The 13,719-nt window shown below is 37.1% G+C and overlaps 1 protein-coding gene across 1 annotated transcript; it reads right to left on the reverse strand.

The window, feature by feature from the left end:
- Positions 1-523: 523 nt before the first annotated feature.
- Positions 524-13,212, reverse strand: LOC113040194 (aryl hydrocarbon receptor-like). Its single transcript, XM_026198510.1, has 2 exons — positions 13,038-13,212; positions 524-830 (listed from the first exon to the last, which is right to left on the reverse strand). The coding sequence occupies exons 1-2, from the start codon at positions 13,094-13,096 to the stop codon at positions 539-541; spliced, it is 351 nt and encodes a 116-aa protein (XP_026054295.1). The 5' UTR covers positions 13,097-13,212; the 3' UTR covers positions 524-538.
- Positions 13,213-13,719: the final 507 nt, after the last annotated feature.

A 13,719-nucleotide genomic window follows, 5' to 3' on the forward strand; every position in this document is an offset into this window, starting at 1 on the left:
AGTTAAGGACCCCAAACCAGACTAGCATGTGATCTTTCAGCTCCCTTGCAACTTTCTAGAGATAACAAAACATGTCAGCTGAGGTCACAAGTTTCTAGCATATTATTCATGTCACATGGACCTCATGGTAAACTGCGCAAATAAATTCAGCAGAACTTTACCTGAGGTGCTACACCAATTAATAAAGATAAAGCACCATTAGGACTGAGACTGAATTATAATTCTGAGAAGCATTTTCAAAACCATCAGTCATTTAATCAAGGGTGACATGTGGCAATGGAACAGAAGCCACTTCCCCTGTTCCTTCGTTCTGGGAGAAAAGACTTCAACAATCGTGACAGTGAACTTGAGAAATTCATCAGTCTAACTCAACTTTACTGGGAAGCAATGATTAATCAGTGTACATTTAGCACTCTGAGTGGGAGTTTAGCATTTCCTTTGACTCAGCTGTGATACTTGCATGTGGCAACACGAGTTTCAATCCCTCTTGTGACCTGTTCCCCCTTCTCCATATCATTTCCTGTCCTCCCTTCCTTGCTTACGGTAAGTTAATGCAATAATTCATAAATAACACTGGCCCAACAATATGTACCAATATGAACTTGACAAAGACTGGATAAGGGTTATAAGTTGTGATCTCACCACTGAAGAAGCTCTTGACCTTCAGGTATCCAACACTGAGTCGGAGCACAGACAGTTTGTCCAGCCGTGCACGGACATCTTCTGAGAAGGGTAGAAGGTTGGTCAGCTTGTCCAACTCGCTGTTCAGCCGGTCTCTGTGCCGCTTGGAGGGGTTGGATTTCACACCATCAGGTGGTGGGGGTTTGGGTCTGGAAGAAGAAATCGATAAAAAAAAAAAAAATGGGGTTACACTTCTTGTTACAGACTGTGATAAGATAAGATGCTTGTAAGTCCTGAGGCGTCTAGTTATTTAAATATCTTGGAATGCAGGTGGCCTTAATGGAAAATGTCCAAAAGGAAGAATTTAAGAAGAAGAGATATTGGTATAATAATAATAATAGCCTAATAATTATAAAAAATTATGTATATATATATATATATATATATATATATATATAAGTAAAAAAAGTTTGTTAAGAAGGGCTCGTATACTAAACTTATGCAGTCTACTTGTATTGCATAGATAGGTAGAACATTTGAGTACTGAATAAGCCAAATTCAAGTCTCCATGATCTCACACACACAACCTGTTTACTTTACGAACACATTTTACTGTTTGCATTTCTAGCACAACCCTCTTTCCTTAGCTCAAGTATGCAAACCTCTTTGCCACAAACACTGGAATATGTATTATATTGAATGTTCAATTTTCGAATGAAAATGGCATCATGATCATTTTATAACGTATGCGTTGATATGTGCTTCATTTCCGCTGGAGGAAACAGCTGTGGTGTGATGAGGGGTGAACGCAGTGAGAACTTGGCTACAGTAGATATCGCTCCCCCATGACATTTTGTAAACTGGATTTATGACAAAAGAACTGCACAGATGCAGGTATTATAACAGTCTATCGTTAAACACGCACCTTGTCCTGTTTCTCGCTCTGCTGACTGGAAAAGAATTCGCTGAAAGACAGGGAGGAGCCGATCGAAATTTAAATGGGACTGAGGCGCTCACGAATTCGTGTACAGAGCTAATTGCAAACAATGAGTGGGTACTGAGTAGTTATTTTAGCTATAGCCCTCTCAAAATGGCCTAGCGACACTCATGCTGCAAAGAATGATCATCTGTGTATAATACACGAAGGCTAAAAACAATTCATAGATGGTTTATCATTGTCTTGGTGAAAGGCAACCTATAAATATGTATAAATTGAGGTTCAGGCATTCTCAAGAGCTTGGAGACAGTGGGATATGTGAACTTAAGATATTCAACCTCAGTGTTTTGATCCAAGTAAAACACTGATGCCAGTCATTTCGGTAACTGAACAATGTATTGAACACTTTGGCTCTTTTTGTAGAATTGGTTGGTGAAAAGTAAAATATTGAGTAAAAAATGGCAAAAAAAAAACTAAAACAGAGATACAGGCTTTTTCTGTTGGGAAATGATGGTGTTTCATGTATGTGATGCTTGGAAGATACATAGTTTAGACTTCTAAGCTCTGAACTGAATTATTGAAACCTTAAGAGGGCTTTTCTCCTGCATGCTTGCAGCAGTGCATAGAAGTCTGAAAACTCTTTGCTAATCAGACCTCGGTTTATCATCGTTGTATAAACAGCCTGGCATAGAGTTGTATAAGTTACTGTTTTCATAACAAATCTGCTTTCTAGATTCATATTAATTCATAAAATAGCACTGCAACATAGCCGTCTGCCAAGAAAACCTCAAACATTTTAGAGCTGATTTTAGGGTTTGTTTATGCTCACCAAGAGTTTTTAAATGCCAAAACAGAAATATAAAAAAACGGAGTTTTACTGTTTAAGTACTAAAACAACTGTTTGCTCTCGGACATAAAACCCATTATCTAAGCTTGAGGACTCTTACTGGAATCACAGCCTTCAAAACTCTGACTGTAACTCAACCTCGTGCTGCCTTTTCATTGCCTGCCAGCCCAGAAGACTAAGAGCGGTAACTCTAGCCATCTGAGTCGGACACTAATTATGTCTTCCCAGAAAGTAAAACTAACCTCCAAAAAAAGAGCCTGCGGGGACAAAAGAGCGCATTCAGGCCCTTCCTTCCCCTTCGGCCCTGAGCTCCAGATCTCTAAAATGACACGAGGGAGCGCATCCTTGTTGGCGCCGCATTGATTCACCTACTATTTCATTTCTCAGGAGATTCCATTCATCTGAATGGCATTCGATGGTGATCTCGGAGCTAGATATGTCACTCAATTCACAGTCGAAACGGACTCAAAAACTGAAACTTCATCCTCCATCCTTTTAGGTGTGCCTTGCTATTTTTTTGGTTTTGTATCCCCAAAAGGTTATTTTTCAGGGCTAACTGTCCGTGGACAATACATTACTAGTATGTTTAAATGCATCTTTTTAAATATAAATTTACAACCATTTATACTGGAAAGTTTTGGTTTTACACCGGCTAATCAATTGTACTGTAAGGTGTCACATTATGTCAATATAATTTGCAAATATTATTGCAAATAAAAAGCCCATATAAAATATTTAAGTTTTGAAAAATAATATACATTTAATAATATTTTTTTAGATAAATATTGACATTTACTTTATACAAAATATGTAAACAATTAAAATGTGTACATTTGTCTTGAAAGGCCTGTATAAAAGTTATTTCAATTTTACGAAGAATAAAAATATAATAAAAAAAGAATTCCTTCAAAATGGTATGGAAATACAATACAAAACTAAATAAAACCTATATTAATAATAATAATAACGTTCATACGTTTGCTTTGTACATATTGTAAACAGCAATTTTTATATTTAAAAACATCTACTGAAACCTAGAAAAATCTATTTCTGCTAAAAACAAAGCAAACATTAAATTAAATGTTGCCTTCGTTCCAGTGACAACATTTCTAGAGCAATTAAATATATTTCGGAGTACTCTTTTAAACAATTTAACAAAATAAAAAACACATGGAGACTATAAAGCAAGGTCATACAGGTCTACTACAGACCAACTAACCATAACCTCCTACTGAATTTTTTTATTATTTTCATCTTCACACTATTTGCAATTACCAACATGGTGGCGTTGTTCTATTGGTCTACTGTCCACGATTAATTGTTTGGAAAGTCCTATCGCATTAGAGTTCTGATCATGAACCTCCCAACAGTTCGCTGTGGTCGGCAAAGGATTTGTTTGTACTGAAGACATCACTACAGAGGAAACATCTGAAATCTCTCATTCTTTCTTCTATCAAGTTTTTTCGGGCCAATCACATGAGGTATGACATCAGGACTGTTTTCCTCTTGCGGGTCCCAACATGCACCAGTGTTTCTCATGCTGCCTGGAATACACGGACCATCTGAAGACTCATCTCTTTGTTCTTGCTGCGTCGCATTCTTTTAATGCACATTGCTCTGTATTTCGCTCTCCCTTTGCTTCTTTTCTATACATACCGTACAACTGATTCTTTCTTTCCCTTCTCTTTCCTTTCAAATTTGGCACTCGTCTTGAAAACTCTACCACTGGAAAGACGGTTTCAAAACGTTTGCAGTCACTGTTGCACAACAGCGTTTTTTTTGTTTTGTTTTTTTTGTCTGCATGTGTTGCTTTGCTTGAAAGGTTTACTGAGGACACAGAGAAAGAACAATCTGAAAGCATTTGGCAATCTAGCTTGAGAAAAATGTTACTACAAATCTCATGGTACATTCCTGCAAATCTCTGTCTCGGTTTTCCACATCCTTGTTACAGTCGAGAAAGTTGTGTGTCGATACACCAGTCAAAAGTTTGGACCAACTTTTCATTCTTTATTAGGACTAGTGTATTGTACACATTTCAGAATAATTATAGTCTTTATAAAATACCAGAAATTTTGCAAGGGAATTATGTAACAGCTTGTATGCATGCATGCATAAATAATTAGAACACATAAATTAATAATAATAGCAATAATAAATTCATAAATAATCTCTTGCTCTTTCTATATACTTAATCAAAAGGTTTTGAAGAGCATGAAAAAGTCAGTCAAGCGGGTCCAAACATTTGATGGTAGTGTTTTTAACTCAATCTGGTGCCTACCCAAATGCCAAACTCCTTTTGCATGGAAACATGAAAACAGTTCTGAGATCAGAAAGAAAAGGGCGAATTCAGCCAACAGTGGTTGTTTTCCACCCGATAACCTCAGCTGAAGCTCAGCCACATCTGGTTTGGATCAAAAAACCCAAGTTGCGGGGGAAAAAAAAAAAGAAAAGAAAAAAGAACAGAACTAAAATTGGCTCCAATGGCATGCATTCAATGCATCACACTGCGACCCAGAAGCTGAGTTAGGGGTGCAAGATATATTAATTAAGTTGGCTTGAAAAAGCCAACTTACTGATCTACTATTTAATCTTATTATTATTATTATTATTATTCTTCTGATCCAAATTTTAAACACTATCTCCTCCTAGAGCTTTCAAGCTAGAACCACCAAACTCGGGTCAGACCTTCAGACTGGTCTGACTCGGGTTGCTATATCTTTTCTAACTGATTCAGCTTATGGTTTTCGTAAACCAGACTACCAAAACCACCTTAAATCCCATAAACTTTCATTGAGGGGGTACAAACTTTTGAAAAATAAGGCTTATAATATATTTAAGCTGTCTACTACCATAGCAAACCTTAAAAACTCTCTACTGAGAATACAGCTAAAACCAGCCTAAGCTGATCAGTTGTTTTGGCTAGTCTCCCAAACAGGTTTTTAAGTGGTTTTGACCACTCTCACGTTGGTCTTAGCTGGGTTTTAGCTGGTTTTTACTGAATCCACTGTTTTTAGCTGGTTTTGGCCAGATTCGCATAGAAACATGCTAACAACATGCTAGTTACTTGCTAATCAGACTAGAAACATACTTCTAACAAGTTTTAAAGTGGTTTTGGCCACTGTCACACTGGCCTTAGCTGGTCTTAGCTGGTTTTAGGTGGTTTTCTTTACTGAATCAACTGGTTTTAACTAGATTATCATAGAAACATGTTAATAACATGTTAGTAACTTGCTAATCAGACTAGAAACATACTTCTAACATGGTTTAAAGTGGTTTTGGCCACTGTCAAGCTGGCTTTAGCTGGTCTTAGCTGGTTTTAGGTGGTTTTCTTTAATGAATCAACTGGTTTTAGCTGGATTAGCATAGAAACATGTTAACAACATGTTAGTAACTTGATAATCAGACTAGAAACATACTTCTAACATGGTTTAAAGTGGTTTTGGCCACTGTCAAGCTGGCTTTAGCTGGTCTTAGCTGGTTTTAGGTGGTTTTCTTTACTGAATCAACTGGTTTTAGCTAGATTATCATAGAAACATGTTAACAACATGTTAGTAACTTGATAATCATGTCAGAAACATGCTTTTAACATGGTTTTAAAGTAGTTTTGGCCACTGTCACGCTGGTCTTAGCTGGTTTCTAACTGAATCAACTGGTTTTACCTGGATTAGCATAGAAACATGTTAGTCACTTGTTAATCATGCTAATGACATGCTAGTCACTTGCTAGTCATGCTAGCCACATGCTAGTCACATGTTAATCATGCTAGCAACATGCTAGTTGTACACTAATCATTCTAAAAACATGCTAGAGACATGCTAGCAACATGCTAATCATGCTAAAAATCATGCTAGCAACATGCTAGTCGCATGCTAATCATGCTAAAATCATGCTAGCAACATGCTAATCATGCTAAAATCATGCTAGCAACATGTTAGTCGCATGCTAATCATGCTAAAAGTCGCATGCTAATCATGCTAAAATCATGCTATCAACATGCTAATCATGCTAAAATCATGGTAGCAATATGCTAGTCGCATGCTAATCATGTTAAAATCATGCTAGCAACATGCTAATCATGCTAAAATCATGCTAGCAACATGCTAGTCGCATGCTAATCATGTTAAAATCATGCTAGCAACATGCTAATCATGCTAAAATCATGCTAGCAACATGCTAGTCGCATGCTAATCATGCTAAAATCATGCTAGCAACATGCTAATCATGCTAAAATCATGCTAGCAACATGCTAGTCGCATGCTAATCATGCTAAAATCATGCCAGCAACATGTTAGTCGCATGCTAATCATGCTAAAATCATGCTAGCAACATGCTAATCATGCTAAAATCATGCCAGCAACATGCTAATCATGCTAAAATCATGCCAGCAACATGCTAGTCGCATGTTAATCATGCTAAAATCATGCTAGCAACATGCTAATAATGCTAAAATAATGCCAGCAACATGCTAGTCGCATGCTAATCATGGTAAAATCATGCTAGCAACATGCTAATCATGCTAAAATCATGCTAGCAACATGCTAGTCGCATGCTAATCATGCTAAAATCATGCTAGCAACATGCTAATCATGCTAAAATCATGCTAGCAACATGCTAATCATGCTAAAATCATGCTAGCAACATGCTAGTCGCATGCTAATCATGCTAAAATCATGCTAGCAACATGCTAATCATGCTAAAAATCATGCTAGCAACATGCTAATCATGCTAAAATCATGCTAGCAACATGCTAGTCGCATGCTAATAATGCTAAAATCATGCTAGCAACATGCTCGTCGCATGCTAGAAACATGCTAATCATGCTAGCAACATGCTAATCATGCTAGCAACATGCTAATCATGCTAAAAATCATGCTAGCAACATGCTAGTCGCATGCTAGTCATGCTAGAGACATGCTAGCAACATGCTAATCATGCTAAAATCATGCTAGCAACATGCTAATCATGCTAAAATCATGCTAGCAACATGCTAGTCGCATGCTAATAATGCTAAAATCATGCTAGCAACATGCTAATCATGCTAAAATAATGCTAGCAACATGCTAGTCGCATGGTAGAAACATGCTAAAATCATGCTAGCAACATGCTAATCATGCTAAAATCATGCCAGCAACATGCTAGTCGCATGCTAATCATGCTAAAATCATGCTAGCAACATGCTAATCATGCTAAAATCATGCTAGTAGCATGCTAGTCGCATGCTAATCATGCTAAAATCATGCTAGCAACATGCTAATCATGCAAAAATAATTTTAACAACATGCTAGTCGCATGCTAGAAACATGCTAATCATGCTAAAATCATGCTAGCAACTTGCTAGTTGAATGCTAGTCATGCTAGAGACATGCTAGCAACATGCTAATCATGCTTAAAATCATGCTAACAACATGCTAGTTGCATGCTAATCATGCTAAAATCATGCTAGTTGCATGCTAATCATGCTAAAATCATGCTAGCAACATGCTAATCATGCTAAAAATCATGCTAGCAACATGCTAATCATGCTAAAAATCATGCTAGCAACATGCTAGTCGCATGCTAGTCATGCTAGAGACATGCTAGAGACATGCTAGCAACATGCTAATCATGCTAGCAAAATGCTAATCATGCTAAAATCATGCTAGCAACATGCTAGTCGCATGCTAATCATGCTAAAATCATGCTAGCAACATGCTAATCATGCTAAAATAATGCTAGCAACATGCTAGTCGCATGCTAGAAACATGCTAATCATGCTAGCAAAATGCTAATCATGATAGCAACATGCTAATCATGCTAGCAACATGCTAATCATGCTAGCAACTTGCTAGTCGCATGCTAGTCATGCTAGAGACATGCTAGCAACATGCTAATCATGCTAAAATCATGCTAGTAACATGCTAGTCGCATGCTAATCATGCTAAAATCATGTTAGCAACATGCTAATCATGCTAAAATAATGCTAGCAACATGCTAGTCGCATGCTAGAAACATGCTAATCATGCTAAAATCATGCTAGCAACTTGCTAGTCGCATGCTAGTCATGCTAGAGACATGCTAGCCACATGCTAATCATGCTAGAAACATACTAGCCACATGCTAATCATGCTAGAAACATGCTAGAAAAATGCTAGTCGCATGCTAATCATGCTATAAACATGCTAGCATCATGTTAATCCTGCTAAAATCAAGGTAGCAACATGCTAGTCACATGCTAGAAACATGCTAGCAACTTTGCTAATCATGCTAACGACATGGTAGTCACTTGCTTATAATGCTAGTAATATGTTTATCACTTTCTTTTTTAAACTTATTAACTTTTCAAACTTTTAAATCTTTTTAAACTTTTTAAGCTTTTCAAACTTTCTAAATTTTTCTAACTTTCTGTCCAGGCTTTTTCAAGCCAACTTAAAGTTTGAAAACAAACTTTAGTATCTAGTTATTCATAATATTTGGCAACTACGGTACATTTCTTAAAGATCATGTCATTAAACTACACTGTGCTTCACAATTAGGAAAGTTAATATTTTAATAGTGTCTATAATTGAAACCTTACTGGATTTTAAAATATATTCAAACAGTAAACATTTATTTTAAATTGCAAATGGAAATCATTTCTTTAATTATTACATATTTGTTCCAATGAACAAAACTCTAGCTATATCCTGGCAAGGTCAGTGAGTACAAATTCAAGTTCTGTCACCACACTTGAGTCACTGCGGCAAACTTTATCTGACCGAGCAGAGACGCATCAGCATCATTATCAAGTGTCTGCTTTCCTCATACCTTCCCCGAGACAAGATTTGTGGCTATTTGAAGTGACAGACAGGCTGAAACTCTAGTCTGCACTGGTGCGGACCCAAATTTATTTCAGCACACATCAAAGTACCCAAGCTCCTGAAGCAGAAATACCCATCGCAGCGCAGTAAACAGGCCTTTTCTCAGACGCTTTATCAGGGTGAAAACTACCTTACATCACAACTGGAGGCAGGGATTGTCATGTGAGCAATAAACAAACCAGCTGATCTTTATTCACGCAAATTGGTATTTAAATAATGATGTAGTCTACAGACAGTTTGAATTACAGCTAATTACCCTACTGACTTTACTTACTGACTTACCCTAACCTTTATTCGTTTTTGGGATTATTCACCTACAAAATGAACAATCAGTTAAAGTCTACTCAACTGTATGAGTATCTTAAAAAAATATGTTTTTAAAAACTGTTTCTTGCTATGCGATGGAAGTAAAAAACAAAAAAAGATTTATTTAAAGAATGTTTCACCTTTTCTTATCCATACACTGAAAGCAAACAGGGTTCAACATAACATACTATGATCCCAATGACTTTCACAGTACGGACAAGTGTCTTTTTTTTAGGCTCCACAGAAGAACAAACATCATACAATTTTAATTTTGGTTCATCAACTGTTGTTTTAAAAATGCTCAACAAGACACCAATTTTTGGTTCCTCAAAGAACCTTTCAATGAACAGTTCTTAAAAGAACCATTTTTCTTAGTGCAAAGAGCATTTTAATAATAATTTAAAGAGCTTTTTCCACTATGGAATTTGGAAAGGTTCTTTATGGAACTAATCAATGCCAATAAAGAACCTTTATTATTAGGATTGTAGGTTCAGATTGGTCCATTTTGCTCAGTAACACTAAAAAACAGGTCAAATCACCATGCAGTTTGAAGGAATTTTACATACTGGAATATACTGCCATAAACATTGGCATATTTACAACTATCTATTTTCATTTTAAGGCATCTGTTAGATGTCAGTATTTGCTGTATTACTTCTCCTAACAATTTCAATGTAATGCCGATTTTCCCAAACCACAGTGAGATGCTGAAAACGTCCATTTGAAGTTCCAACTGCAAGAGGGTGAGGTTAGCCAGTTCTTTATTTGCAACTATGTTTTTGATATTCAACTGTTAGGTTGAGGTCTAGAATTTTTTTCCTTTAAGAAACTGATTTAATTCAGCAAGGCTGCATTACTTTTCCTGACATTTTCAAACTCATGCCGACTTTCTCAACCCGTCGTTGAGATGCTGAAAACGTCCAGTTGGAACTCCAACTGCTTTCAGCAGAAGGGTGAGGTTAGCCGGTTCATTACTTGCGCCTATGTTTTTGTTTTCGCATAGATTAGAAGTGAGGAAATCTTGACAAGGTTCTTTAGAGAGAGAGGTTCTACTGTTCTACAGCATTCCAACTTCCAGCTACGGCGGTGTGAAGCCAGGAGTCTGGTTACATTCCCTCTCAATACCCTCTTTGTGTCAGTCGCAGTCTTTGGCTGCTCTAGCGCTTCGCCACCCTACTGGCTCATTTGGACATCTATCAGCATGCTAAAACACACACTGCAGTTCAGGCTCCAGTAAGTAGCTAATCTGAAGTGTGGACATACCGTGTAAAGGTCGTTCGTCTCCTGCGCCAATGATGGCTGTAATATACACATAACCCAGTGGGTGGGCCAATCACGGGGTTGTCAACAGGTACGGGGTTCTGCGCCAATGCACTCTTATGGAACAGTTTGCAGGCCAAATACGCTGAGTGCACATCAAATTATCACACAAATCCCTCCTGTCCATCAACTTAAGTGATATAAATCAGAAATAAACATTTAAGCCTAAAACAAAATGCCTGAAAAATAAACAGTCACACTTTACATTGGTGTTCATTTTGCCGGATTACTTAAGTTTATTGTAAAAATGCAAAGTTGGTCCCCTAAAGATACATTTTGACCTGATCTAGGACCTGGAATGCACATTAACAAGCTATATTAACATTAACGCTCTATGTATACAGTAATGCATTTTCTTTTTATTATTTATTTTATTTATATTTTGGCTGAATTATTAATTATTATTATTATTATTATCTATTATTAAATGATTAAAATAGCCAAGTGTAGTAAAAAAGAAAGTCCTATCAATTGGCTAAACTGACAAAAGTTTTAATCGCATTGTCAACTGGAATCACACTTTTCATTCATTTTCGCTTTTCCATTTTTAAATAGTAATATCAAAAAGATAAATGAATATATAAAAAATATTTGTAGGTTTGCATCTGAAAATGTATATGCAGAACCATTTTTTTTTTATATTTTGACATAATAATAATAATAATAATAATAATAATGTTATTAATCATAAAATGTAGCACAATGGATACCTTAATAATACAAAATAACAACAAACATATTACTACTTGTTGTACGATAGAAATGCAAACACAAATGTATTTTTATATTTTGCTCTTACATATGCAACTGCGACTATTAAAATAACAGCATATACCTGATACTAAAGAACAAATTACGCAAAAAAAGTGTAAAAAGTATATCTAATTGTATACTGCCATTATATCAACTAGTTGTCACCTTTCTGTCTAAATAGTGCCACTGACCTGCACGCGCGCGCGCACACACACACACACACACATATTTAATAATATGCTTGATTTGACCCTCTGATAAAATTTAGATCACCTTACAAACTGCTTTTGCAGTGTACTTCTTTGTGCTATCCCTACTATTAGAATCCATTATATTTGCATGCGATATGTGTAACATGACCACTGTAAATGTAAAGTGAGAAAGCTCTAGATAAAGCATATTCCTGCTCCCATAAAGTCATTCTCTTCAAGACGACTGCATTCCCCCCCAAACAGACTATCTGCAAAATCATGAAAGTAGAGCACCAGCAAGCTCCTACGGCAACTCAAAAGGCGTGCTTAGGCTTTTCAGCCAGTCCCACCATAGTTGAGTAAGAGTTTGCGTGACTTCAAAATATGTTAATTTGAGGAGGGGGGAACGAGCGCAAAAAAAGCAAGAAGAAAAAATTGTGAAAAAAGACTATATCAGATTACAATAACATACTCCCCCCCCCGGCGCACCCCTCCCTCGTGTAAGCATCGCGTGAGAGCGCCGCCAACTCTCAACTTGATTATGATTAATACAAGAGTACTATTTCCATGCCAGACCCAGAACTATACGCACCAAGCCTGAATCTTAAGGTGTCCCGACGGATACAGATCTGGGTCAAATACAGACTTTCTTTTGTTGGCGATGCAAACAAACACAATGTTTTCACCATTACACGACAACTTTGTTTCCAGCTATCAAACCTTTTGCAAGAGTTGTCACTTTTGCTCGGTTCTGTGACTCAAATGTATTCAATTCAAAGTGGCAGAAAACAAACTGGACGTGACTTTGACACACCACTTCGATTATAAATGGCAGGAATTACACTTAAACGTTACATTTTACGTTTTTGGTTGTTGTTACAGTAAATTAAACTTCCCCGAGATTCACGGGAAAGTCAAAAATCCCCTCATGGAGTCATTTTGCAGACGAAAACGGTTCATAATCTTAATTATGTGTTAACTGCAACGTTTCATATAGACTTATATATACATACCTTCAAACACAGTTTAGAACATGCTGTCGTTCTGTACAGCAAATTACACTATGTACCAAAAACTGAATGAAACGCGTTCCATTCTATTGTCAGAATGTTACAGTGTAACATTACATAGCAGTTCGAAATGTTGTTACATTGTATAAATAACCTTGCTGCGCGAGACGCGAGCGCGGTCTGAACTTGAACGTGAGAGTTCCCACAAAAACTTACATTTTCTGAACGGGCTTCTTCCGTTTCTTGACCGCATATATACCGATACCCCCCGACATGTTTGTCTGGTGTCTCTGAGAAGTGTTTAAAATATGACTAGCATCTAAAATCCCCTCGGGTTCCTTCAAGTGTCGATGAAAGTGTGCGTTATTCAGGTAAATCCTCTCACATATACACAAACAAAAGGAGAATATGTCCAGTCCAGATGTAATTCCTGTCGGCGTCGGTTCTTTAGACCGACACAACTTAAACTGAAGACGAAAAGTTTCCGAAAGTTCTCAACCTCCACGGCGAATGGCAATGGCGTGAGCTGAACAAATTTTCCTTCTTCCTTTTTTGTTTTTTTTTCGACCTGTCATTCTCTAGTGGCTCCAAACAACGCTTGCAGGCAGCGGACTGGCTGAGAGTTCTGAGCGACGACCAATCAGAAGCGCCCGAGCGCTAGGCAGGTAAGCTGGACGCTTTGTGATTGGTTAGAAAAGTTTTCAGGAAATCATAAACACAGGAGCGTTCTTAAGGTGGACTGGAGAAAAGCAGCATTGCAACCTCTGCGCTGTGGTCCACCTGCAGCGTTGTTCGGTCAATAAAGTATTATTATTATTTTACATACATTTTGTTTTTAGATTTCTGCAAAAATATCTTCAAACTTGCCTCTGTGTAGAAAATGTGTATCATAAAATAC

Source organism: Carassius auratus, chromosome 22 (genome assembly GCF_003368295.1).
Source record: "Carassius auratus strain Wakin chromosome 22, ASM336829v1, whole genome shotgun sequence".
Classification (NCBI taxonomy): domain Eukaryota; kingdom Metazoa; phylum Chordata; class Actinopteri; order Cypriniformes; family Cyprinidae; genus Carassius; species Carassius auratus.